Source organism: Mus caroli, chromosome 14 (assembly GCF_900094665.2).
Source record: "Mus caroli chromosome 14, CAROLI_EIJ_v1.1, whole genome shotgun sequence".
Lineage (NCBI taxonomy): Eukaryota > Metazoa > Chordata > Mammalia > Rodentia > Muridae > Mus > Mus caroli.
This window is the reverse complement of record NC_034583.1, coordinates 55,111,119-55,138,119: the sequence shown is the minus strand read 5'-3', so window position 1 is coordinate 55,138,119 and position 27,001 is coordinate 55,111,119. Positions and strand designations below refer to the sequence as shown.

Here is a 27,001-nt window from a genome sequence, read left to right as displayed (position 1 = left end):
GTCTCAGAAAAGCAAACCTGCAGCACTGAGGGTTGAGTGGAGCTGCTGGGAACTCTAAGCCCAAACACCAACAGCTGAATCCAGACATGCGAGGTATTCCCTCCTTGTCTTTCATCTGGGACAGTCTTGTCAGGCAGTCAACGAAGACGCAATGGCCTTGATGTCCTTCGGGAACCCATGGTGGGAGTTTCAGTCTTGTACTTACAGCATGATTCCTGATGCTAGACAGTCATCTCTGCACTCCTAATGGGAAGACAGCAAAGGAAAGGGGGAAATGGTTTTTGCAATGGTTCTCCTACTAAGCCAGCCTGGTTCCCATTGGCTACAGCCTTGATGAAGCCTCACCACGTATCTGTGTTCCAATTAGGAAGAGCGAGAAAGAAAAGGCAAAGGGTGTGTGCTCTGGCTTTGTATCTTGTTCCTAAAACCCTTTCCTGACCTTCCCCTGTTCACAGTGAGCTGGCTTCAGGTCAAAGACCTACTATGTGCCACTTAGCAGCACCTTGCTTGGAGTCTGATTAAATGCCTACAGACCATGGCCCAGCCAAATCTACATAATTGATAACACATATATATTTGTTCGGGGGCTCTGGGGCATGGTTAACATAAAAGAAAGTTTAGAGATCTCCAGTGAGAAGCTCAGCCCCCCACCCCCAGCACAGCAAGATGTAGAACATAGCCATTTTAAATTCTCCTGGCTAGAAGTCAGGGGAAGGATCAGGGTGCATTTAGAGGCAATGGGAAAAGATAAAGATCCCTTCCTCCACCCTCCCTTGGTGGTGACCAAGTATCACAGTTAGCTTTCTGTTGCTGTGATAAAACACTGACAAACCAACTTGGGGAAGAATAGGTTATTTGGCTTATAGGACACAGTCCATGATTGAGAGAAGCCAAGGCAGAAAGTCAAAGCAGGAACCTGGAGGCAGGAACTAAACCAGAGACAATGGAGAAATCGTGCCCACTGCCTGGCTTCTTATGGCTTTCTCAGCTTTCCTTTTTAAAAATACATTCCAGCCGGGCGTGGTGGCGCACGCCTTTAATCCCAGCACTCGGGAGGCAGAGGCAGGCGGATTTCTGAGTTCGAGGCCAGCCTGGTCTACAAAGTGAGTGCCAGGACAGCCAGGGCTACACAGAGAAACCCTGTCTCGAAAAACCAAAAAAAAAAAAAAAAAAAAATACATTCCAGAGCCATCTGCTCAGGGATGGCACCACCTCTAGTGGTCTGGGGCCTCTCACATCAACCATTAATCGAGAAAATGCCCCACAGACTTGCCTATTGGTCAATCTGATGGAGACATTTTCTCAGTTAAGGGTCCCAGGAACCCTTAGCTTATGTCAGGTTGACAGAGAACCAACAAGCATGTGAGAGAACATCATTCCCAAGCAGACTGGGGCTCTGGACATGGGCAGTGAGAAAGGGGAGAGCCGTAGTTGTCCCTTAGGTTCCCAGGGGCTACCAGGGAAGGGGAGTCCAGGAGAAAGCCTGACTCCTCCCTTCTAGCATGTAGTGCTTGTGCAGAGCAATTGGGGCACTCTTGCTTAACTGCTTTCTGGGTCCTCCAAGCAAATTCATGATATTGAAAACACAGGATTATGGAAACCACTGGGCAGGGGGTAGGGGGGTGCAGGCTGGGTTAGATCCTAAATGGATGCAAGTATGTGAAGGTTGGTATGGAGATCAAGTCTGACCTGTAGAAGGACAGGAAAACCTAGGCTGTAGTTATCAGGATGTATAGAATGAAGGAGTGTGTGTGTGTGTGTGTGTGTGTGTGTGTGTGTGTGTGTGTGTGTATACAAGCATACACGCTCGTTCATGCACATAAACAGATTGACAGCTGAGGCTGACGGGAGAAGAGGGCATCCCTGAACAGATACACAAGGTGCATGGACATCCAAAGGACCAGGATGAAAGGAACTAGAAAGAGCCCAGGGACCCCATGACATAACAAAGCCAGCCTTCTTTGCCAGGGTTCCGGGAACCCAGTAAGTCCCAGTGAGGTCTCCTAGCAACTGGGAGGAGTCAGGACCATGGCACTCCTAACACCCCAGGGAGTGAAGGAAGTCTTCCAGTTTCAGGTGAAGATCTGGGTTCTTAGAGACCTTTGCTCCAGTGGATATGGTGGGGAGGTGTTCCAGTGAGGCTCGTGGATGCTGTCTCCTTGAGTGGCACCTCTAACATCACAGCACATCATCTCTGAGGGCACAATGGATGCTTGAGGCTGGAATTCCAGAGTCGCTGCTCCTGAATCTGGTGCAAGGATGCTTGAGGCTGGAATTCTAGAGTCATAGGCTGTTTGGGTCCCACAGGGAAGTCTAGGCTGTGGACCAGACAGCCTGGGATAGGGGAGGGAGGAAGAGACAGTGCCTGCCGTCTGCTACGTTGGACCCCAGCAGCCCTCTGGATCAGTGTCTCACATGTATGTGTGTGTGGGGGGGTGGGGGGCAAAAGGTCTCTTGCTGATGGGAGCTTCTGGGAGGGGCTGCATGGCTCAGAGGAAAGTGGTAAACAGAAACTACTGGGGCTAAGAACAGGGCTCTAGGTTCACTGCCATAGTGTCTGCCATTGCTCTCCTTGGTTCCTCCACTCAGAGCCTCCTTACCCCGGGGAGCAGAACTCCTGCGTATGGCAGGTCTCTACAGCTCCCTGTTTCTTGGCATTGAATGGGCTCTTGCTTCTCCTATACAACCCTTCTAGAAAGGCTACAGAACACTGAGGGGGGAAAGTTTAACCTATCAGTCTTCTCGCAGCCCACAAGAGCACCTGAGCTTCCATCAAGTTAAACATCACCTTATTAAACCTCTTCTTCGTCAGTCATTTACACTCTGGCATGAGTGCATCAGGTCAGCCAGTAGAAAGTAGCCTTGGAGAGAAATGAACATGTTTTAGGGAACAGAAAGGGGGAAACCATAGTTCAAAAGCCTGAGGCTTATAGGAGGTATACAAACCTGGGGCTGCACTGGCAAGCATGAGAACCCTCAAAGAAAGAAATGTTCGTAGAAAGAATAAATGGTTTGGGGGAGAGAGCTAAACTGGCTGAGTGCTTGCCACACAAGCACAAGGACCTGACTGAGTCTGATCCCCAGAGTGTATTTCCTAGGTACCCTTGGGTGGTGCCAAAGCTTTATACTCCCAAAGCAAGGGTGGTAAGAGGTACGGAGCATGGCAAGTCCCATGCTAGTGAGAGACCCATCCCAAACCCAAAGTGGACTATGAGTGATGACTGACAACCTGAGGCTTCCCCTCACACTCCCCCACACATGAGTACACACACACACACACACACACACACACACACACACACACACGTGTACCAACACACATGGGAGTACACCCAAAAGAACAAGTCCCCAGAAAAGGGGAGGCACAGCTGCCCCCACATGCCTGGTTAGTCTCAGGATGTACGTGTGACCCATGTCAATGTCCTGTCCAGTGATGACATTGTCTCCTTTACCCTGCAGAAACCCCAGGGGCGACAGCACCTGCGGAGGCTCCTGAACTGGGAGGAGTTTGATGAGCTGAGGGATGCGCGCCAGAGCATACTGCTGGACACCCTCTATGACAGCGTCATCTTTGCTGTGGGCAAAGGCTTCCCATGGGTCGAGGTGGTCCAGGTGGTCAAGTTCACAGAAGAGCTGCTCAAGGAAACCAAAGGTAAAGAGTGTCACCGAGGGCATGTGGGAGCTCTCAGGAGCCAGGGGCCTCTCCAGAGGTGCTGTGCTCAGAAACAGTACAGCCCTGGGCTCTGCTCCCCACCCCTGATCTCCATGCCTGCACATCTAATAGCACTCCACACTGCCCCCCAGATGCTCAGGGCATTACTTTCCTTTGCCCAAGTGTATCAACACCCTCCCTGGAGCCTTTCATGACCTGTGTCCTGGGACAGCAGGTCAATTCCACAATGGCTGTGCTCCTCAGAGGGTGTCCTTTCAGAAGTGAGCTGGTCACTGCAGGACCACTAAGGAAATATAATGACTTAATTACTAAAAGTGAAGAGTACATTTCCCTCTGTCATTCTTCAGTGTGCATCACACCAGGGCATCTTTGGGTTGCGCTGTATTAGAAGGTTTGGCTTTTTTTTTAAATCGCTATTTGAGTTGCTGGCTTAAGTTTCATAGGAATATCATTCAATGATTTTGGTTTGAGATTAGGGCAAGTTTTCTACCAGTTCCTGAAAGGGCCCTGGATACACTTCTGTCATTTTGGACTACGTATTTATTTGAAGCAAGTATTCACAGCACTGTGAAGTCAAAATATTCATTGAATCTGAAAAACGTTGAAAATATTCTATATACCACAGTATCAAATATTCATCCAAAATTTCTTTTTTTATATTTAAATAATCAAGTAGATTGTTCTCATTAATATGTAAATTTGATGTAATAGTTAATCAATTGTAAAATTGCATCTACTGAAAAATGTCTGAAATATAATATTCATAATGGGTAAGTGTTTGATATGTGCTCCTACTTTATTTGGCGACATAGCTGGAGTTGTGTTAAACTTGGAGGGCATAAAGCTGGGGATGGTGTCGAACACCTTGATCTCAGCACTTGAGAGGCAGAGGTAGATGGGGACTATGAAAGCACGTGGCCAGCATGGTGAACGCAGTGTACACAGTGAGTCCCAGAGCAGCCAGGGCTACAAGGTGAGACTCAGTCTCAAAATAAATTTGGTGAGGGTACAAAAGGGTCACAAGTGGAAAGCACTCCAGAAGCTGTGCTTGGCTGTAAGCCGGAAGACTCTCGCCAGCATGGCAGCCAAGTGTTTCCATCATCCCCACTGCTGGTGTGCTGTTCACCCTGACAACCTCACCTGTTCCCTGAACCAGCCACGCATTCAGAACTCTGGGCCTTCTGTATGATTGTGTATGATTCACTGACTTCTGTCTCCGCCGCTTTGCTGGAGCGATGGAGTGTTCCGCCTCAACTGTGCCCAACAATAGTCCTGATCTTGGTCTCCCTTTTCTCTCCCTTCTGGTCACATCTGACCCAGACACCCAGGCTCACTGATGGGTCGTGATCCCAAATGGGAAACCTGCAAAAAATAAAAATAAAAATAAAAATTCTTAAAAGTTGGGCTAGGAAAACTGTTTCGTTTGATAGGTTGCTTGCTGACCCAGTGTGAGGACCTCAGCTGGGGGCCTCAGCAACCACAGAAAGGCAGGGCTTTGAGGTGTCTGTCTACAACCCCAGAACCAGGAGTTAGTGAGTAAAAGGTTTGGAGTCAGGTAGATCCTAGGGACTTGCTAGCAAAATGGTAAGATTCAGTTCAATGAGAGACCTTGTCTCAAAAAGATAAACAACTAAGAAAGACATCCAGCATTCATCTCTGGCCTCCATACATGCACGTATAGGCCTGCACACCATGAACACATGCACATGTGCACTCGAATGCACACACACACACACACACACACACACACGCCAGCTCATGTGACCCTGTCCACTTGGCTCTTAAAAGAGCTAAAAGCCTGATAGATACACTTTCTCTTTCACAAATGCAATAAAGACATCTCTCTATGTAGTAAGGAGGTGACTGCACTTCCACACCGTGCACAGTGTCTCTTGTGATGATCACACTTCAGGGGCCAAATCCATGAAACGCAGGAAGCTGATCAGAAGTCTCTATGCCACTCACCCCTTATTGGACATGAAGCAAAGCTGAAGTAGACAGAATTCCGAATAACAGAAAATTAACCATATCAACAACTTAAAGTAGTGGGAGGAAGCTGAAAGGAATGAACAGAAAAAAATTGCAAGCCAGAGGCAGCATTTGCTCTGTTAAAAGTCTTGAAGCTGGGCTGACTTGGACAGTCACTGACCACACTTTGAAGTCTTTTATCAAAGTGAGTTGCTGCTTTTTTCCCTACAGCTGCTAACCTTTTAAACTTTCCCTATGGTTCGAGATAAACCAGACAAGCATGGTCCATTCTATTATGGCCCTCCAGCATCACGGCCTGGTATTGTTTCCTGGGCATGGAGATCTATCCTACCAACTCCTTGGGTCAGATGGAACCGGTAATCAGACAGTAGTGCTCTTGCATAAATGTCTTTTTTTTCCTGTCCCACATAATTATATTTGAAGCAGTCAGTCATTCTGCTGGCTTCTTCAAGTGAACTTAGCCTTCGCCTATTAGGAGCTCCTGGGGTCTCACCGGCAGAGAAAACACCAATGCAGACAGAGGGTGTGTTTGTTAACTCCAGCTTTGTCTCTGCACACCCCTGGCCAGTCACTGCTGGATGTTCTGTGAAGTGCACTGGACTAAGTGAAAAGCTAATGGCTCAGGATAAGGAGCCAGACAAGGTGTTGGTTATCTTCCTTTCATCTGCAGATGAGTTCAGGTTATGGGTCAGCACAAAGGAAGCCCAGGAAATCTCCAAATGCCTTCTAATCCAGCTGCCATGGGCCATGACCTAGCCTGGTAAACATGCACACAAACACCACCACCTACCTGCATGAGTGAAGAAAGTGTGCACTGTCCTGATGAGGGCACCCGAGTCTCCATCCTGCATCCTGCCCCAGCCTCTCCTAGGTACATCACACCAATGACAGGTGTTGGCATAGGATGCAGGCAGTGGGGACCACAGGTGGGCACCATCAGAGTTTCTGTTCCGGCTGACATCCACACTGGCTGCTGCTCTTCTTGGCAGGTGACTTTCCTGGGGTGCTTTGTTGTGGGTAGCCTAGGCTAAGGATGGTTGCACGACAGATGAGGGCATTGGCAGGCAGCGTTTAAGGAGGGGCTGTGTTTGCACAACAGTGATTCAGAGCCCTGCCAGGATGGCTGCCAACTCAGCTTATCTCCTTGCCCAATCGAGCCCAGCTCTGGGAGGGAAAGGGCGGCCCTTTATTCAAAAGCATAAGCTGATTCCATCCTGGCAGAGGGCTCCCAGGATCTTCTGGCCTCGATTCCAGGCTAGAAGAAAGAGGTCTGTACTTGGCACCTTCTTGGGCCAGCCTCCGGGAAGGCCGGACAACTCACCTCCAGCTGCCTCCTGGGCTTAGGGTGAGATCATCAACCCGGGGGGTCAAGTGGCAGAGTTCTTCCAGTCAGGCACATCCTGGTGGAAGGAGAATGGCAGGAAAGGGCATAGGAGGCTCAGGAGAAAAGAGGGAACTACAGATATGTGGCCGCTCAGGAAGCCATGGGCAAGAAGGAGAGATGAAGCGAGCTGGGGTAGCCTGGGTCACCTCTATTTCATCTGCAGCAGCCCCTGCTCTCTGCTTGCCTGGAGGACTCTTCCCCAGCCAACTACCTGCTTCCACATTTTGTCACCACAACAATATGGACACATGAAGTGGAAGACCCCCCTGTCCTACTGCCTGGCCACAAAATCCTGGGGCTGGGAGGAAGGCAGACTAGAGAACCGGTTGATAGAGGCAGAGCAGAGTATGTATCATGGTCCTGGCATCTGTAGTTCCACCCATGCCACTCCTGATTCTCCAGGAAATGTCACCAGGCCACCAGAGGGTGGGAAGGCAGTCACCTGCCTGTCCCCAGCAACCCAGACCTGGAGTAAGCAATGACTTATCAGGCTACCCAGCATGGCTCTTCCACCCAGGCTACTCATGGCCAGGCACAAGTTCTGTACCCTCATCTGCAGTACCCAGGCCAGCAAAGCAGAGAACAGATGTCATTTCCTGCTGCCTGGGACAGACTGAGCAGGGGCCTCAGTCCAGGCTAGGATAAAGATATGAGATAGAGTTAGTTTCTTTGCCAAGGTTTCCACCGAGGCCTTTGGTGGAGATGTGAAATGTTTTTGGGACAAACTGACAACTCTCACTTCAGACATTCCTCTGGATGAATGGCACACTTCAGGCCACCCTTGCAATGGCCATAGACCATAAAAGTCAGCAACATTCATCAGATTCCTTACTGTTTTGGAGGCTGCAAGTCCGAGAGGCGGTATTGGTAGTCCTGTTTCTAAGACTATTCTCTTTGACCGCTAGCTGCCATTACCTCCCATGTCCTCCCATGGTCCCCTTCTGCACGTGTCCACTCCTTCTCATATAAGGCCTTGTTCAGACTCTATGACATCATTTAACCCCACCTACTTTAAAAGCCTTATTCCATAAACAAAACAAAACAGTTCAAGCTCTTTGGGGTGGAAGTTAGGTATTCAATGTATAAATTTGAAGAAGAAAGCCAGGTGAGGTGATATGTCTATATTATGACATATGTCTATAATCCCAGAACTTGGGAGCTAGAGACAGGAGGTTTTTGAGGTGGAAGCCATCTTGATTATACCACAAGAGTCCATATTAAAAGAAAAGAAGAACCGTTCAGGGTGGGTGAGGGTGAGATACTCAACCACTGTGCAAAGTGGGGTCACTGCTAACTATGTCGGCAGGATTGCCGCCAAGACATTCTTGTTCCCTGGCCTGACCATTCATCCTGGCAAGAGTAGCTAGGAAAAGCCTAGCGTTACTTGTGGCATCAACCATCTTCCCTGAGGTCTGATACGAAAGGCAGTGTCTTCAAGGGGAGACATTGAGGCCCAGGGAGCTTAACTCTCCTAAGAATGCACCTGGGGTAAATGGGTTCAAGATTTGAATCTAGGTCTGTGTCTGACACGCCCTACCTGTTGACGTTGCATTTGGGTCAAGGACCTTGAGCACATGCAGTGGATGGCAGGCCCGAGAGGTAGACCGGTAGCCTCAGAGAGACCCCTTCCTCAAGTGGAATGGGAAGTTGGCATAAGGGCTGGGTTAGATGCCTGGGTATGTGCTTGTAACTGGGTCACCTGCATGAGCATGGGGACTGATACCAGCCACCAGCAGGAGGAGTTCAGAGGAGTCTGTGTCTCGGGCCAGACTGAAAGAACAAACTATGCACGTCACTTACGGACATATGTGCAGGTCACCTGCCGGCCGGTCCTCCAGCTCTTGACTGTGATCCTTTCTGTCTTATTCCTGTCTTTCCTCAGCCAGCCGAAGCCCCAGCATTGAGGGGAGAGCTGGTGTACAACGTATCTGATTGGCAGACTGGATAGAGTCATGTTCTTGACACAGGAGGACTATTTGGGTGTTTTCCTCTCAGACAGGGGTGATAGTTAAGATGTTGCAGAGTTGGGACTCCCTTCCTAAGCTGTGGTACACTGCAGAGCATGGCTCCCAGCCCCCACTGCAGCCCATTATGGCTCAGGGGACTGTCAGCTTCGTGGAAATCCCCCACAGCTTCTTAGTGTGGAAAGGGATCCAGGAGGCCACCTGATCTATTCCCAACCCATCCAAAGGCACACTTTAGAATCCTCTCTCTTGCCACCCATGTCCCATCTCCCACTGAGGCACCGGATGGAGGTCACTCTGTGTCCAGGACTCAGTGCCTAACCTGGTGCCACACCTCTAGAGATACACATTCAAGATTATCCCCAGGGAGGTACTGGTGGAGACCTAAGGAGGAGGACAAGGATGAACACACACGAGCACATGATTTATCACTATGGGAAGCCTTGAGACAAGTCACTCTCTTTGGGCCTGACAAGGCAAGATTTTTATTGGCTCCATTTTCCAGATAAAAGCACTGATTTCTAAAGAGAATCACCAGTGCGAGTGAGGACACGCTGCGACCAGGTGTGAGCCGCATCTTTCTGACTCCTCAGCCTGGGCTCTCACTGAGCCGATCTGCGATCTGCAGAGAAGTCAGACTCTGAGCTCAGCTCCCCAACGTCAAAGCCATCCTGAGCTCAGTGTGGGGGAGGCACAGTGACTGTCAACCATGGGGGTGGAAATGACTGATATGTGGTTGGTCCTCAATCCTAAGGCCAGGGCACAGGGGACGTTTCAGCCTGGCAGCCTACGAGGGATCCTGAAGGTCTTCCCTGGGGGTGGGGGGTTGGAACCAGACTACCCAGTCTCCTGTCCCTGCAGGGGGGGGGGTGGAGGGCGCATTCCTCAGGGAACTACTCGCCCCAAAGAGAAAGGGAGCCAGCATCTTAGAGACCTAGGCATAGACAGATGACATGGAAATGGGGCCAGGCAAAGGTGGAGACATCTCACAGGTGTCATCTAAAAATGCCATGTGTTCTCCCGCCATTGGTCAGCAGAGCAGGCACAGTCATACTCCCAGGGCAACCGCAGAATGATGTCTCCTGCCCTGGCTTATCCCTTCCTTTCCTCAGAGACTGTGGCTAGCTACATTCAGAGACATTTCTAACCACAAGAAGCCTCAAGGGGCAGGAGCAAGAAGTAGAAGAAATATGTTCCTTCCCCAGGTTAGGAGTTGAAACTGACTCCAATGCTAGGCTCTGGTCCCTGGGTTGGGAAGGGTCCCATCTTTTTTTCTGGACCTAACTTTATAGAACAAGGTCCCTTGGTCCAGATAGATGATTTGAAAGTCATTGCGTTCTCTCCACCTTGTTGATGACTAGGCTGCTCAGTTTCCTTGGACCAGTTTATTTTTGAGGTCTTTGGCTCAGACCCTGCATCTCTGAGATAGTACTCACTGCAGAACAACCTTCTTTCTTGCATCCACCTCTAAACGTCTACAAACGGAGCTTGAAGCTGCTTAAGAGACAAGTGGCTTGGGTTGAATTCTGACTCTGCCAGTCCTCAACTGTGTGTATTTGAGTGAATCTCTCAGCCTCTCTCTGAGCCTCAACGTGCCCCATGGGTCAGTGTGAGCCTCCCTGAGCTGAGAGGGGATTGAGGGGCCCAAGTGACACAGGGTAGATATGATGTGATGCTGTGTCCTCCAACCCTGAGGATAATACTGCCTTGGTAGCCACCGCATGGATTTCAGATGCTGCTGAACACAGAGTGGAGCTGGATAGAGGGTGATGAGCCTGAGCTCCCGTCTGCCTTCCTCTTCTCAGGCCAGCCTCTGCTACTCAAGCACTGGGAAAGTCAAGTTGTCAGGTTGTGTCCTGGCTTGACTCTTCTGCCTTGGATCCAAAACAAGGCAACCAGACTATCGTGTTGGAGACACCTAAGTCATCCGGTACCCATCCAGAAAGATCAGCCCCTCTTCACCAGTCCTAGGTCCTCCCCACCCTCAGGCTGGGCTCCTCTCCTGTGCTGCTTTGGAGACGGCAGTGCTCCCCTTCCAGGTCTTTTATGCCCAATGCTGGAGCCAGCTCTTGTGTTGCCATCGGCAGATCCTCCCCCACACCCTTCTCCCATCATTCCTCTCCTCCTCCACTCTGCTCCTCCTCACAGGTGTGGGCCTCCAGGGGTTTGGGGACAGACTTCAGGAAGTTCCCAGTGGCCAATGCAAATGAAGGCCACTCCCTGTTATTGAAGAGCAGTGTGCAGGCCCAGCTCTGCCTGCCTCTACCAGAGACTTCTGCGGCTTAATCCCTCCATGCTGAGTCACTAGGACACAAGGAGCCAACTGTGCACCTCACAGCAGCGAGGGACAAGGTCTACTGAGCCCAGACAGTGTCTCTGGTGGAGTTCAGAGTCAACTCGGGATTCTTGTTGACCCAGGCAAAGGCTTCACTACAGTTTCCTTACCTTTCAAGAAAGCTGCATCAATCTCAGGAAGATTCAGACATGGCTGGGCCTAACAGATGTCACGATGCAAATCTGAATTCTGTGTGTGGCTGCTGGGGCTGAAGAGGACGAAATGGCCTTGGGGAAAGCAGTAGACATGGCCACCCACATAGAGGGGCAGGGCCCCCATGCTGTGCACTGCTGAACCAGGCCAGGCTGCAGGCAGAACAGAGCACCTTCTGGCAAGTTCATCATGAGGATCCTCGAGAAGTTCTGACTGATGGCTTACCTCATGAAGGTTCACCACTTACAGTGATTCACCCAGGCCTGCAGGCCAGCTTTAATGACTTCCTGGCACTCACCTCGGACACCTGTCTGGTGGTCCCTCGACTTGGCTGTCATTCTCAGTCTGAAGCCCACTCAACCTCCTCTTGCTTCACTACCCGGAGGGCCCTGGAGCTACACTGTAGCGCTTAGCTGGGAGGAACTTAAGGATTCTATGTGTTCCTTCAGCTTGAGGAACCCCTCACCTCCCAATCTTCGGCATCCACACACATCCTCTCGCCACCCCTTCCGTACTTCTTGCTTTTCTCGTCCTGGGCCTTGAAGGAACTGCAAGTGTTTATACTTGCATCCTCATCTCTTGACAATTTGCAGTATGCATGTGCCCTCAAAGTAGCCAAGACTGCCTATTTCACGTCATTTTTTCAACCACTACCACCCTCTCCAAAAGATGAACTGAATTTGTCAATATGCCTACAAGTCTGAGCAGCCCCAGACTCACGCCCATGTAGGAAAGGCCCCAGCAGCAGGAGGGTGATGACCTGGAAGCGATCATGGAGAGGAGAGGCTCTGTGTTCCTGCTGGTCACCTTGTAGCCAGAGGCTGAGAACTCCTGGCTTTGATCCCAGATGCAAAGAAGAAATTCTAAAAGCAGCCCTGCCCTGGGAACCAGTCCTCACCTTCTGACATGGATGAGACAGGGCTGTGTTTGTAGGGAACTATCTGCATTCTAGACAGTCCCAGGGATTCTAAAGTGCAAAACTGAGAGGCACAGTCAAGGGTCCCACTGGGTCTAGTCCTTCCTTTCCACTAACCAGGATGTCTGTGATGCTCAAGAAACCCAGAAGGAAAAAAATTAATGCTAAGGATCAGGGTTGCTGGCAGAGCTCAGCTTCAGAATATAGTTAGAGATCAATTTTTTTTTGTCCCATTGAAGGTGTGTCCCCTTGACTCATTTGGAGTTTTAATAAACTAATATGCAAGAGATAGGAATCTAGTTTCGTTCTGCATGTGGATATCTAGACTTGTTAGCACTGGGTGCTGAAGAAGCAGTCTGTTCTCCAGTGTATTCTTTTAGATTCTCTCGCCCTAGCTGCATGGGTTCCTATCTAGGTTCTTTGTCTTTCCTTTGCTTCACTGTTCATGTATTTGTTGTGGAGTCAACGTCAGAGATGCACTATGGCACTAAAGTGGAAGCAATAGTGACTAGGAAAAACCACGGGACAGGTGGAGAGGGAGGGGTGGGAGGGGGAAAGGCAACAGGATGAGAGATATTCGAAGTGTATTATGTGCTTGTATGAAAATTGCTTTATGTAGCCCAGTACATAAGATTGTTAAAAAGAAAGAGGAAAGAAAAGAAAGTGTGTGTGTCAGAGGAACACAAAAGAATAGCAAAAAAGAGGCCAGGGAAGTTGGATGCTGTTAGGGTTTGAATATGTAGTGCCTTGCACAGGCTTATGTTTTGACTACTCAGTCCCCAGCTCTGGCCCTATTTTAGAGGCTGTGAAGCCTTTAGGAGGAGCAAGTAGATTGGGTGGAGGTAGTCACTTCAAAGGAGAGGGCCTTTGAAGGGGATGTCTGCCTTTGGTTCCACTCTCATCTCACTTCCTGAGTGCCACCAAATGAAATAACCTCTGCTCTGTACTCCTACAGCACCGACTGTCCCATTTCACCATGCTTCTCCTACTGTGAAGGACTAAAACTGTAATCCCGACCCAACCTTCCAGTTGCCCCTGTCAGGGATTTAGGTTACAACCACAAGAAATGCAGTGGATACAGGTGATAGACACAGCAGAGTTGCTCAGGCAAGTAGCCGCAAAAGAAGACACAGCAAGATGGAGCCAGGCCAGTACCCAGGTGAGGTGCCAGCTGCTCCGTGGAGCACAGATGCTAGCCTCACTGTGTTCCCAGGGGATGCTGCTGTTGTCCATTGGCTGCCTTTGCAGTAGAGGAGTCTTCTATACTCAAATTCCCAGCTCAGACAAGAATAGGGTAGCGAGGGACACTAGACATTGGTGCAGTCACTGTTCCCCAGGTGGCAGCTGCCAAGAGCCTCTGGTTGGTGAACCAGATCAGTGCTTGCTCCAAGCCAATCCCTAAGCGTCAGTTCCTCTCTCCATCATGGCCTGCTGCTCCTGCTCACAGATACCCCACTCCCACCTCCAAAAACTCATTTCTGCTCACCTCGAATCTGCTGCTCAGATGTCCCTAAGTGTCTGCTCCTAATATTTAAGCCATAGCGATTGAGCATGGCCCATGGGTCCCTTCCATTTGCTTGCTACCTCCTTTGCTGCCAACACTTGCTACGGTCTATCTGACTCTACTGTTCTGGACCCATCTTGCCCCCAACCTGAGCCATGCTGTTGTTTGCTCAGCTCTTTCTCTCCACACTGGACTAACCTCCCTCCCTAGCCCTGCCTCTTTTAGCCAGAACAAAGCTGCTGGCCAATCCCTTCTTCTCAGAGTGCAGTCATCTGAGAGTTCCTCCAGCCCAATCCTTTCCTTGTTGGACACCATGGCATTGGCTTCTACTTCCCACTCTTCATGGGTAGAGGTGTGACTTTTTAATCATAGCACTACCAGCACCCAGCACAGTACCTTCTTACAGGATGGGCAGTGGCTGTTCATAAACTTGTCAACAGATTGACAGATTGACAGATTGACCTTGGAATAAGGGCAGGAGGAGCTCAGAAGGAAGTTGAAGATAGGAAGGGTGAAGACAGGAAAGGAGAGAACAGAAGGTGGGGGTTGAGGGAGAAAAGAGAGATAGCAGAAGCAATGAAAGAAGGAGGGAGGAGGGAGCCAAGGAGGAAGGAAAGAGGGAGGCAAACTTTTATCAAATGACCTCTGTATCATCCGTGGCTCTCTGCCCTGTAGCTCTAGGAGAGGCAAATGCATATGTTAGCTCACAGGAAGCTCCAACAAGCCTTTAAGTAAATATATACAACCCACAACTTTACATTCAATGGAAAGTTGCTGGTGCCCCAGCTAGGAAGGGTCAGAATGAGTGTCTTGGAAGGACACTCATCCAAGCCAGGGCCTTTCCCTAAGACAGAGCACAGCTCTTAGAATTGAACTTGTTCTGCTCTGCTCTGCTCTGCTCTGCTCTGCTCTGCTCTGCTCTGCTCTGCTCTGCTCTGCTCTGCTCTGCTCTGCTCTGCTCTGCTCTGCTCTGCTCTGCTCTGCTCTGCTCTGCTCTGCTCTGCATGAAGGGGTTTGCCTACACCCAGCTTCAGCCTGTAGCCACCTCCCTTCCCACTCACCTGTGGAGCCCGGGCGTTAACAGTCTAAATCTGAAATGTCTCCTAAAGAGTCGTGTTTGGAATGTTCACTTCCCAGTGAGTCACGGTGGACACTTTAGGAGATGGATCTAACTGGCTGCAGTACTGAGCATGGACCTTTGAAGGTGGCATCCAATGCCTGTCCCAGCACTGTGCTCTGTCTGCTTTCTGGTACACTCTCACTTGACTAAACTCCACTTCACACCTATACTGTCACAGTTACAGCCTCAATGCTCTGCCTTCCATAGCTTCCCCACTGTGACAGACTGAAAAACCTCCGAAAATGAGCCAAAATACAAGAAGCCCTTCTTCCCTTAAGTTGAATCTGTGGGGTTTGGTACCAGCCACAGATGTAAAAATACACCAGACAATCTCCCCAGAGCCCCTAACGAGGCTCTCAGCAAAGCTGGCCCCTGCCTACCTGCTGTTTTTAAAGCAACACTACCTCTTCCCTTGGTCCTCAGTTTCATGAGATAATTAATGGTCAATATTCCCACATGGAACAACACAGCCCAGAGAAGTCCAGAGTAGGTGGAGACCTAAGATGGCAAACTTTCAACATGACCCTATGAGCAGAGCCAAGACACCCATTTATAGAAGGTGGGGAAGGGCAGAGTGAAGGTTCCTCTAAAGCCAGGGGAATAAGGGATGTTGGGAAGAGTTAAAGAAGAGATATGCTGAGTCACCCCAACTTTAGGAAAAAGCCAGGCTCCTGCATCCAGGACTTGATTTCTATAGCCACTAAAGGGACTTGCATTCTAAGCATGTGTGGCCCTGCATTGGCCTCATACAGAGGGCAAGGAGACACATGACTAAGCTCACTGTGTTTAGCCATGGCATCTATGAGAACTGGCTCTCCTGGTTATATGAGGGTTGTGTTCTTAAGCCATATCTTGCTTGCTCTGCCTAAGACATGCACAGCAGTCTGCCATGACCCTTCAGGAACCAATTCCTGTGTCAAGTCCTGGCACCGCCTGAGTGGAGGTCTGCTTCCAACCATTGCACCAAGGCACCTAGAGGGCTTGGGCATGGGGAGGGATGGGAGAGAACTGATCTCTCTCCGAGCTTCACCGTTGGTGTTCTCAGAGCTGACTCTGGGTGAGGTGAACCCTATTTGTCCAGCTCTGCCCCCAAGTCCCCATTATCAAGGTGACCTGGACACATCTCCAGTCACCACCTTCTCCACAAACAGCAGAGACCCCTTGTTGCTCTGCCTTTTCCTTTCTGAGGAATTGAACGTTGAAACTGTGCAAAGCACAGTTGGAGCAAGTCAGAGCAGGAGCCTAAGGACAAAAAGGATGAAATAGTTCCTAAGAGAAAGTGCAGTAAATACAAGTTACCATGGAAGAAATGCATGGGAAATGAGCCGCACTCCAGAGCCCTTGGGAGCTAGTGCGTGGTGCTGGAGAATCAGAGTCAAGATGCAGGCTCTGAGGTCGAGCCTGGGTTCACAGCCCAATTGACACTCTGTACTCTACTGCTCTTTCCCCACAGGCTGCTCCATCACAGAGGCTGTGACAATACTGGGGAAGAAGCTCCGAGATTACCAGAAGCAGTTTAATGTCACCCACCTGCTGGCCCTCTGTGACTATTCCCATAACACTTTCATCAGACACTATAGACTCTACCAGTATGTCCTGAGCCAGGATCAGGAGGTCAACCTGACAGTCGCTCATGAGCAAATATGTGCACCACCCCAGCCCCTTCCACTGACGGACGGCACAGACAGGGATGTGTGGAGGCATGAGCAGCAGGTAGCTGAGCTGAGCACGGCTGAGGTGGAGAAGCGCGCAAATGTGCTGATGCTGAAGGAGACACTGCGCATGGAGCAGGCACAGATGCTGCAGAAGGCCTTTGGGGTTGAGGAAGCTCCAGGGCAGCTGCAGCCCCATCCAACCCTGAGGAAAGAGGTGAGGCTCTGCCACAGGATCTCTGAGACACAGCAGGCAGGACTCACTCCCAAGCCTCCTTCACTATGTGCACTGGTAGTGAAGACAGAAGGCCACATAGGCATCTAGCATTTCCCACAGACTTTGCATGCACATCATTGCACAACATTCCTGTAGAGTAGAAACTCTGTCCCCATCTCTGTGGTGACATAATAGGGCTAGAGAACATCATTTTCCCAATGCCACCAAGCTATGGTGGAGTAGAGTTCATAGTGGGTTGAGGCCTGCTGACCCTGAAGTCTGAGTTTTTCCCATTGTTGTTGACTGGACACAGATACCACTGAGTGTGTCATCAAAGTAGCATGGCTCTCTGAGCTGATGGGAGATATCTAAGTGCCCTTTGTCTGTATATCATTAGGGAGAACCAGGATTTAGACAGTTTGTTGTGAAGGGTTCCATTGTTGTTTGGTTAGTTTGGGCTTCTGATTTGTCAGCCAAAGAAGTAAATATTCCTTTAAAGTTCAAAACTATGTATGAGAAATTGCTAAAATAATAATAACCTAGCAGGTTGGATGACACTCATCCAGGGCCAAGGCTCCTGGTACATGGTAACAGGACAAGACCATGCGATCTAAGTACATGAAGACAGCCAACACAGGTAGCCAGGCATGGAAGTGCACATCTACCATCCTAGCACTCAGGAAGTAAAGGCAGGGGAATCAGGAGTTCAAGGCCAATCTTGACTCAGTCACAAACAAACAGACATCTGGTGGGAGTTGAGGAAGCTCAGGAACAGCCTGTCTCCAGGTCCCTGTCCCCAGGTCCCTGTCCCCAGGTCCTTAAGGGACCTTTCTCTATGATACCTTGGAGTCTGTAGGCTAGGCCAAGGAAAGGCTGCTTGATAGCAACTCCTGCTCCCAACACTGCTCCACCATGCCTTTCAGATCCCTTTGACCTTCCTTAGGGCTCTCTGGCAGAGCTTGGGCTCCCTCGCACTGAGCCCAAGGGAGACATTTGACACCCAGCACCACGTGACAAGTACACTTCTTTGCGGAGTCCAATCTTTACCTAATGCTGGGGAAGAACATTATTTTTATATTGAAGTAAAATTCAGGGAATACTCTGGGATGAACAGTACACCAGATTTTAAGTACATATTACAAACAACAGCATACCCCCAAAATATATCCTTCATCATCTCCAGATATCACGCACAACTTCTCCTTTCGCATATCTCTAGGACACTGCAGGTCAGGAATGTGAAAGGGGTCATAGTGTGTCCTGTTAGAATGGTAAATGGGGGCTGAGCTCATATTCTTATAGCTGGCTGGTCGGGAGGTAAGTCTACTCTCTAAAGCTCTGTCTGTACCCTCCAGTGTAGTGACTAGAACTGAGAGGTACATGGGAGGAGCTTACTATGGCCACACGAATTATGAGTTGTCACCGGCTTATGGTTCCAGAAGCATGTGAGGGATGAGTGACACACAACAAGGAGATTGTTACCCTGAACTTGACAGTGGGAAGGGCGGAAGCAGTGAGCTGCAGTGAGGGAGAGAGGTGTGTCCAGAGAAGATGGCCACCACCAGGAAGAGCCAGCACTGACAGGAGAAGGAGGATGAGCCTTGGCTGTCCTCCAAGCATGCTCACTGGTGTGTATCTTGCAGGCTCTGGAGCGTCTGGTCAGTGAAGCCATCCATATCCAGATTGCGTGCCTGCAGGAGCTTCTACAGTACGAGATCCAGGCAGCCTTTGACATCCTGGACCTGAGGCTGCAGAAGAAAACACTCAGTCTCAATGCTCCTCCACCCCCGCTTCCCTGTATCACCACTGGCCCAGCAGCCTTAGAGGACTCTCCTAAGGCTAGTAAGGCCAATAAAGGAAAGAAAGCCAAAGCTAAGAAGTAGGAGGCTGGTGACTACCACTCAAGGACACGCGAGAAAAGCAACTTGGGGCATGCTCAATATAGACCAGAGGCTCCTAGTGATTAAAAGGAACAAAGTGACTGCCATGCTGTCTCTGTCTTAGAAACCAGTGTGTGATTGGAGAAGGTAACCGATTGGCTAGGCCAGACCTTTCTTTCAGTGGGACCTTAGAAGTCCCCTGAGCCAATAACACCCTGAGGTTCTCTTTTCCTGCATGTTCAGCAAGCGGTGAAGGTCTTCCAGAGGATGCTAGGAGAGAGTGCAGGCAAGGTCAAGGACCTGCTCACAGCCAGCTAGAGACAGAACTTAAGAAAGGGTCCTGGAGCCAGTGCTCAGGGTTCTGTCTGGATTCTTTCCCTGGGGCACTGTGCCTCCATGCAGACAGATACAAGTTTGCAGCTTGCCTCCATGCAGACAGATACAAGTTTGCAGCTTGCCTCCATGCAGACAGATACAAGTTTGCAGCTTGCCTCCATGCAGACAGATACAAGTTTGCAGCTTGGTTTGACAGGAGACAATAGCTCAGTTACATCACCCTACCCCCCCACCCCCCCACCCCCCCACCCCCTCATGAATAGACCACCAGCTCAGGCAGATTCATCCAACTCAGCACCAGTCAAGCCAGCCTGGAGAGGGCAGGTGCTCCAAAGTAGTTCTTGTGGTCCCAAGTCTACAAAGCAGTGACAGAATCCTTTAACTCTCTGGGGCTCCTTCCCCTCACCCAGAGAGAGTGGGGTCCCACCAGAGTTTCAGCCATGCTGTAGGTGGGGTGTTAAAGAATGGTGTGCAGTGAGGGGGCTATCACTCCATTGGTAGAATGCTTGCCCAGCATGCATGTGACCCTGGGTTTGATTCCCAGCACTGTGTGAACTGGGCATAGTAGTGCACACCTGCAATCCTGGCATTTGAGATGTGCAGGCAGGAAATCAGAAGATCTGGGTCATCCTTGGCTACCTAGAAAGTTTGAGTTCAGCCTTGGATACATGAAAACCCTGTCTCAAAAATATGGATGGATGGAAGGAAGAAGGGATGAGATAAGAATCTCCTCCCTCTGTCCCTAGAGATTGAGAAGGACATGAACCATCTCAAAGGCAAGTGCTCTTCACTGTGGCCTATGGTGAGCCATTATCTTCATCACAGGGAAAGCTGCACTGCTCTGCACTGGAAGCTTCACCCTTATAAGTTTCATACTCAGGGGGAAAACAGGCATGCCCATCCCTGGCTGACTCTCACAGGCAAAGTAGGCACCAGGATTTGCATCTGTGATGTGGGTTTCAGGGAAGAAGAGACTGTACCTCCTTTCAAGTTCTTTCTGGATCTATGATCAGGACAAAAAGAGGGCTTGGGTGTTAGATTCTGGCAATGGACCCTGAGCTGCCTGGAAGCAGCCCCAAGTAGGATTTTCCAGCATGGTGGGTGGACACTAAGCAGACAGTGGACTGAGGGTTCTTCCCTGAGCCACACATGCACACACCAAGCTGTGAGGAGCCTGAATAAAGAGCTGGCCTATGCCGGTATAAACCTGGAACAGTGTGGGGGTCCGAGGATGGAGTGGTTACAGATTGGTATAAACCTGGAACAGTGTGGGGGTCCGAGGATGGAGTGGTTACAGATTCTGCTTTGTTGGGGACAGTCCCGGGTGACATCTGCTGGGCCCAATTTACTGCTTGTTCCCATGGTAATGGAAGCCAGGAGACTTGCTTTAAAAGATGGCAGGCTTGGTTGGGAATCCTCTACTTGTCCCAGGTTCAGTCACCATACCGTATGTGGTGGGGACATTGTTATGATCTGAATCTAACATGCCCCTGCCAGGCTACTGTTATGAACCCTTGTTGACCAGGGAGTAACACTACTTAGAGGAACTGTGGAACCTTTGGGTAGCAGGGTCTAGGTGACAGAAATATGTCCCTAGAGGTAGGCGTTTAAACCTGATATCTGGTCCCTGCTCCTGATTTGTCTTTCAGCATGCTGCTGTCACCACGACCTGTGCCCCTCAACCATGCTTTCCCTGTAATGAAGGACACAGATGCTAAATAAACCTTTCAACTCTAAAGTTGTTTTGCCCGTATTTTGGTCACTGCTGTGTAAAAGTAGCTAATACATGTGAGGGCAGTCATGGCATGCAGTGAGTGAGCTCTTACCTGGTCTCAGTACCTGAGAAGACACCGGGGTGCCGGGCCTCCCCTCTCAAGCCTTCCATAACTCAGTGGAACACTCCATGGATAGTCTGTGAGGCCTCCCTGGCCTATCAAGAGCAGGCCAACACAAGCAACCACAGATAGGCAGCTCCTCCCCGTTAGGGCGGAGCCCAGAGAAGGCTCAGGGACTGATCCTCCTGCCAGCTGTTTAGTCCCCAAGCCACTGTGCACTGTAGGTGTGGGAAGCCACCAGCCAGCAGGCTCCAGAGCCTGTGGGAAGGGTGGAGAGATGAGCCAGGTGCTTCTTGTGTGGAAGGTGCAGACGTGGACGGAAGGACTTGGCCCTGGGCCAGGGTGGGGGTGGCATGATAAACCCACAGCCATCCACTTACCTCACTGCTTGCCGTGACACTTGACTTTTCAGTAGAGCCTTTGGCGGCAAGAGATTTGATCAAAGAAGAACCTGCCTGGTAAAACGTGATTGGTTTTGAGTCAGAAACTTTATGTAGCCCTAAGTATCCTGGGACTTCCTAGTAGACTCAGCTGGTCTCAAACTTGTGGCGATCCTCCTGCCTCGGTCCCTTGAATTCTGTAATTAGAGGCACTCTTCACCACACCTAGTCCAGATGTGACTATCTCGGCTTGGCTTCTTTCTAGAAAGGTAACGGCAATACCACAGTATAAACAAACTCGATATCGGGTATACCAGGAAAGTCACAGCAATATCCATGGGTACAGAACTCAGAGAGTGCCAAGCAGCTAAAGACAGACATCTCAGGAGGTCAGCAGGACTTTAAGGCCATCTGGAACTTGGAATTTGACACACAAGGAGCAAGTGACCATGAGGCAGTTCTGGGGTACTTGCTCTCTGTGGATTCCTAAGATGTCTTACACAAGCTGCTCATTGGACATCACTGACTCAAAAGACCTTCCCTCTCGGCAAAGGATGCCAAGTGTTCTGTGCTGATAGCAGCTTCAACAGAAAGCACAGAAGGTCAGTTTTGTACTTCCAGGAGACACAACCGAGGCAGAGCAGAGCCTCAGAAAGATTCATTCCAATGCCTTCAATATTGTGAATGGTGTCAGAAATTCAACCAAAGTCTAACACCCAGGGCTAGGGTAGGTGACTCAGTAAAGTCCCTGCTGTACAAGCACAGTATGAAGCTGAGTATGGCTTGTAATCTCAACACCAAGAAGGCAGAGACAGGAGGATCCCTGGGGGTCCCTGGCCAGCCAGCCTAATCTACTTGGCAAGTTTCAAGACAGTGGACATCCTGTCTCAAGCCAATCAACCAACTAACCAATCAAACAAAAAGAACAGAAGGCCCCTGAGGCTGAAGTTGACCTCTGACCTCCACAGGTATTTGCATCCTACCCTACATACACAAACATGAACCCCCACATATAGAATTCAGCAATTACTAATGATAAAAGTACTTGTTTGGGGGGGTGCTTATCACCACGGGAACAGGAAGCAGAATTAAGAGAGAAGAGAAACTGGAAACAGGAAACTGGAAAAGAACAGGACTCCACCGATGACACTGCCAGAGGCTGTCAGTGGTCCCTCAACTCTTCACCAGTATTAACTGAACACTTACTGCTACCAGACACTCAGGGACAGCTTTTCCACTTTTGAGTTGCTTGAATTCTAAAGCAGGAAATTAACCAATGATAAAATAAGACTCCTGGAAGTGCCTGAGGCTGTTCACACTGTGGCAGATCAGGAAAGAGAGAAAGCAGGACCAAGGCTCGGGCCCAGTAGCTGGGGATCATCTTCAAAGTTCAGCCACCAGCAGCCAACCTCAATAGTCAGGCCCTGCCACCCAACAGCCATAAACAGATACACACATCAGTGTCATCTTGGGTGTCAGTGTGTTCAAAGCCGAGGCTGTTTAATGCCTACTGTATGCCAGACACTGGGGTGTGTCTTACAAAGAAACAGAAAAATGTCATGCGTGCTCTGGGGGGGGGGGACATTCACTGTAGTGTTCATGGGAGCTCTTCACCAAGGTTCCCCCCTCCCACAGGGTGAGAGAATTCCCCAAGTAGACCAGTCAAAATAGTGACCCCAGTAAATGGACCAGGCAGGGGAACAGGACCCAAACTGGACCAATTAACAGACCTCATCTTGACCCATCCACCATACCACCAGACATGGTGATGAACCTAGAGATTTTGCTGCTTGAAACAGACAGGACGCATTTCCTCTAAGTTGTGAGGCTCAGAGGATTTTAGGACCAAGGCAAGCTCGTGACTGAGACTCAAGAGGGAGAGAGGGAAGAGTCCAAGGTGAGAAAGAGAGAGAAGGGAGAGCTCTGGCTAAGAGATTACATCTTTAATCCCCCACGCTGGGAGAAGCACCACCCTGTTGCTCAGTGGTTTGGCTGTGTGAGCCAAGGCACACACACCCATTATCTGACTGAGGTCAGTGGGAAGGGCCGGGAAGGATGCAACCGGGACAGATAAGGAAACTGAGGCTCACAGGTGAGATGATTGCTCAAAGTCACTTGGCTAATAGAGGGTGAAGCTTTGCAAGGAGCAGCCAAACCTCCCACTAGGCTGCCTGGGTGACAGCTCCTGGGCCGCTGGCAGCCTCACAGATGGGCCCTCTAACCAAGACCACCACCCTCCCAATGTGAGCCATAGGCCCAATGACAGAGACTGTAGATAGTCTCCATGGAAGTAGCAAACTATCCAGGCACCGCTGCAGTTCCTATCCTCTGGAACATGTGCACACGAAGTCAAAAGGAAGGTCAGAACAGATGGGACAGAGCTTGCCTACACCCCAATAGCAGACCCCATTCGCTATCAAACACAGAAGTCCTAGCTTACATGGATCTCTGATGCTCCTCACAGAGCCCCTGAGCAATGTCTAAGAAGTTCCTGACACTTAAAGGTTCTTTTCTATCCCAAGGGGTGAAGTACAGCCTCCAATGGCAGTGCCCAGCCTTGAACTAAAGAGTTGGGGAACCCATGTCTCTCCCAAGACGACTACTGCTCTGACATTTTAAGAACATGGTTTCCAGTCATTGCTCCGTGAGAACTGGGCCACAGGGTTGCTAAACCTGACCCAAGCCTTAGACATGATGAGACTGTGCTATCTAGGCCCCACTATTTCAGAGCAGGGCTCTTGGGTTGTCCTTCCTGTGGGTTTCAGATTTCAAGTAGAGCCTGGAAATACTGTTTCCGTTGGCCCTCCACACAGGAAATGGCATGGCTGAGATCGCCCGGAACCTAGTGTGTTTGTGATTCTCTCTCTCTCTCTCTCTCTCTCTCTCTCTCTCTCTCTCTCTCTCTCTCTGTGTGTGTGTGTGTGTGTGTGTGTGTGTGTGTGTGTGTGTGTGTGTGTGTGTGTGTGTGTGTGTGTGTGTGGTGTGTGGGTGTGTGTGTGTGTCAGGGCTGCACTGGCTGTGTTTTGCACTTTGTGTTCCCACCAATGTAGTGCACAACTAGTGCAGCCCTGTCACTGGTGCCTGGCAAACAATTCCAGATCTCTGGTTTTCAACAAGCATCATGGCTACACAGTATAGTAAGAGTTAACATGAACAGCTTGCCTCTGCTCCCTGTAACATCTGCCCAGACAGGTGAACAGGGGCCAAAGCATGCACTTCTATACGGCTAGTCTCCAGAGCTGGCAAGGTGGACCTTGCCAGGTGACACTGTTAGCTGGCAGCTTGTATTCTTACCCCTGGGGCTTCCTCACGGCATGGAGCTGGGTTCCAGTAGGAGGAAGAAGTTAGCAGACACTTCCATGGGTCAGAGGCGAACACCCCCACCCCCTGCTTCTACCGGTGCTTCATTCCTGTTAGTTGCTTTTGCCATTGCTGTGCCAAAACACCCTCATGAAAGCAGCTTAAGGAAGGGTCTATTTTGGCACACGGTTTGAGGGTACAGTTAAACATGGCAGAGAAGCCACAGCAGCAGCAGGGTCGTGTGACAGCTGGTCACATTGGATCCACACTTAGGAAGCAGAAGGGCAGAGGGTATGCTGGTACTCAGCCTGCTTCCTCTCTTTTATTCACTCTGGGACCCCAGCCCACGGAATGGTACCATCCACATTTAGGGTGTTTCTTCCCACCTCAACTAACGTGTAATCTTGAAACTCCTTTTCCAGACATGCCCAGAGGTTTGTTTCTAAATCTCATTAAGCTGACAGTCCAGATTAACCATCACAATTCCTGAAGTAGTTTCAGGCCAGCCAAGACTCAAGGGGGGCAGGCAAACAGACACAGCCCTCAGTGCAGGGCGTGACAATCACATCGAGCCATCTGTAATCTGCCGGGCTGGCACAGACACTGGATAAGCGAGGAAGCAAATTAGCAATCAATTGAGCAAGCAAATCTGTGAATGGGAGCCACCGGAGGACTCCACGCATGGTCTCTCTGCTCAGCTCCAGCATTCTGCTTGGGCTCTCGGGAGAAGATATTAACACTAATTTGTCTCAGACTGGGTGGTTTCCTTTTTTAATCTCAGAGTTATGAAATAGCAAAGCTGACGGGATTCTCGGGGTGTAGAAATCTACTTCAGCCATCTCCTAGCTGAGTAAAATGCAGAGGGGAAAGAATTTGCCTCTGGCATCCATGGTGGCTGTTGGCCCATGTCTGGGATACTCCAGAGCCTCTTCCCAGGAGTCTGCTGTTTACAGCATGGGAGTCTGCCTTACCAGTCCCTTGTGAAGATTCCCTTCCAGAAATCCCCCTCAGTGCCCTGTTGGGGACAGTTATTGAGACATCTCTAGAACCCCAACACAGGAGGAACCAAGGATACGGAAGGAGCTCAGACCAGGAACTCACAAAGCCCCTGTTTGCAAGGCTTCACATTCATTCCAGGGGTGGCCCACTCGTTTGCCAATCACGTAGTCGTATGGCTTTGATAGACACACCTATGGTGACCACACAGGCACTGTGTTGTTCCACATTGCACAGTCCAGGGGCATTTGTATGTTTGGGCCCATGAGCATCATGGGGAAATCATAGAATACAAATAAGCCCTGGCTTACGTTGAGCGCCTACTAAGCAAGGCTCTGATTTAGTCTCCTCCATTTATGGATGAGAAAACCAGATCCAGAGATGTTGAGTAATCCTGGCTCTGTCTCCTTGGTTAATACTTCATCTGCTGGGGCCAAACCAGACCACCTACTCCTTTCCCTCAGTCAGCCAACCTGGATGTCACAGCCCCACTCTACAGGGAGATCTCAGGGAGTTCTGATACCTTCCACTGGATCCATGATGTGGCAGAGCTGAGGGAATACTGGTCACAGAAGCAGGACTCGGAACAAGAGAGACATAGTAAGCAGGGGTGAAAATGTCTGGGAGCTGAGAGGTTTGAGGGAAGGTTAGGCATATCTGAGGTATATGCAGCCACACACTGAGCAAGCTACATGGTATTGCATGGATTTCTGGAGAGACGTTCTAATCAGTCCAGATCGAAATAGCATTGAATGGCCAAAGAAATGATTCTATTTCAAGTTAGGTGAACCGGTGAGTTTCCTGGAACTGGTGAGTACAGGCACATACGGGCAAAGGGTGACATACTGGCGTATGGGTGACTCAGAGGTAGCTTTTTCACTGGAAAGGTCACTCTAGCATGAGTGACCACGCTAGAAAGCTGTGTTAGTGGAGCCTCCCGCACAACTTGTGAGCAGCTATACCACTGAAGTGTCTCCTCTTCCACAGCAACGATATGCTGTTTGTGGGAGCCCCAAGAGAGCATTAGACATTTCTTGTGAGTCTTATGAGCCTTCTTTTCTCCAGGAGGGAATGTTTGAACTTAGGGGAAACAGACACATGACACTGGCTTGCTCCCATGTTAGATGGAGAAGAGATTGGCCTGTGAACGCTGGATGATGAACTAGATCTAGTGGGAGCAGGATTTGTGACTGGGGAATTCTATATTCCAAGTTCATGGTCTAGGGGACCAACTGTTTTCTAACTCACATGTTTTCCTCTGTCCTCTATCAAAACTACTGCAGGTGTCTAGGAGACAAAAAGAGAGAGAAGAGAGAAGAGAGAGAGAGAGAGAGAGAGAGAGAGAGAGAGAGAGAGAGAGAGAGAGA

At 49.9% G+C, this 27,001-nt stretch overlaps 1 protein-coding gene across 1 annotated transcript; it reads left to right on the top strand.

Moving 5' to 3' along the window:
- The first annotated feature begins 1,995 nt into the window (after positions 1 to 1,995).
- On the top strand, positions 1,996 to 18,893 carry C14H8orf74 (chromosome 14 C8orf74 homolog). Its single transcript, XM_021182347.1, has 4 exons — positions 1,996 to 2,076; positions 3,460 to 3,652; positions 16,492 to 16,907; positions 18,551 to 18,893. The coding sequence occupies exons 1-4, from the start codon at positions 2,029 to 2,031 to the stop codon at positions 18,788 to 18,790; spliced, it is 897 nt and encodes a 298-aa protein (XP_021038006.1). The 5' UTR covers positions 1,996 to 2,028; the 3' UTR covers positions 18,791 to 18,893.
- The last annotated feature ends 8,108 nt before the right edge of the window (positions 18,894 to 27,001 follow it).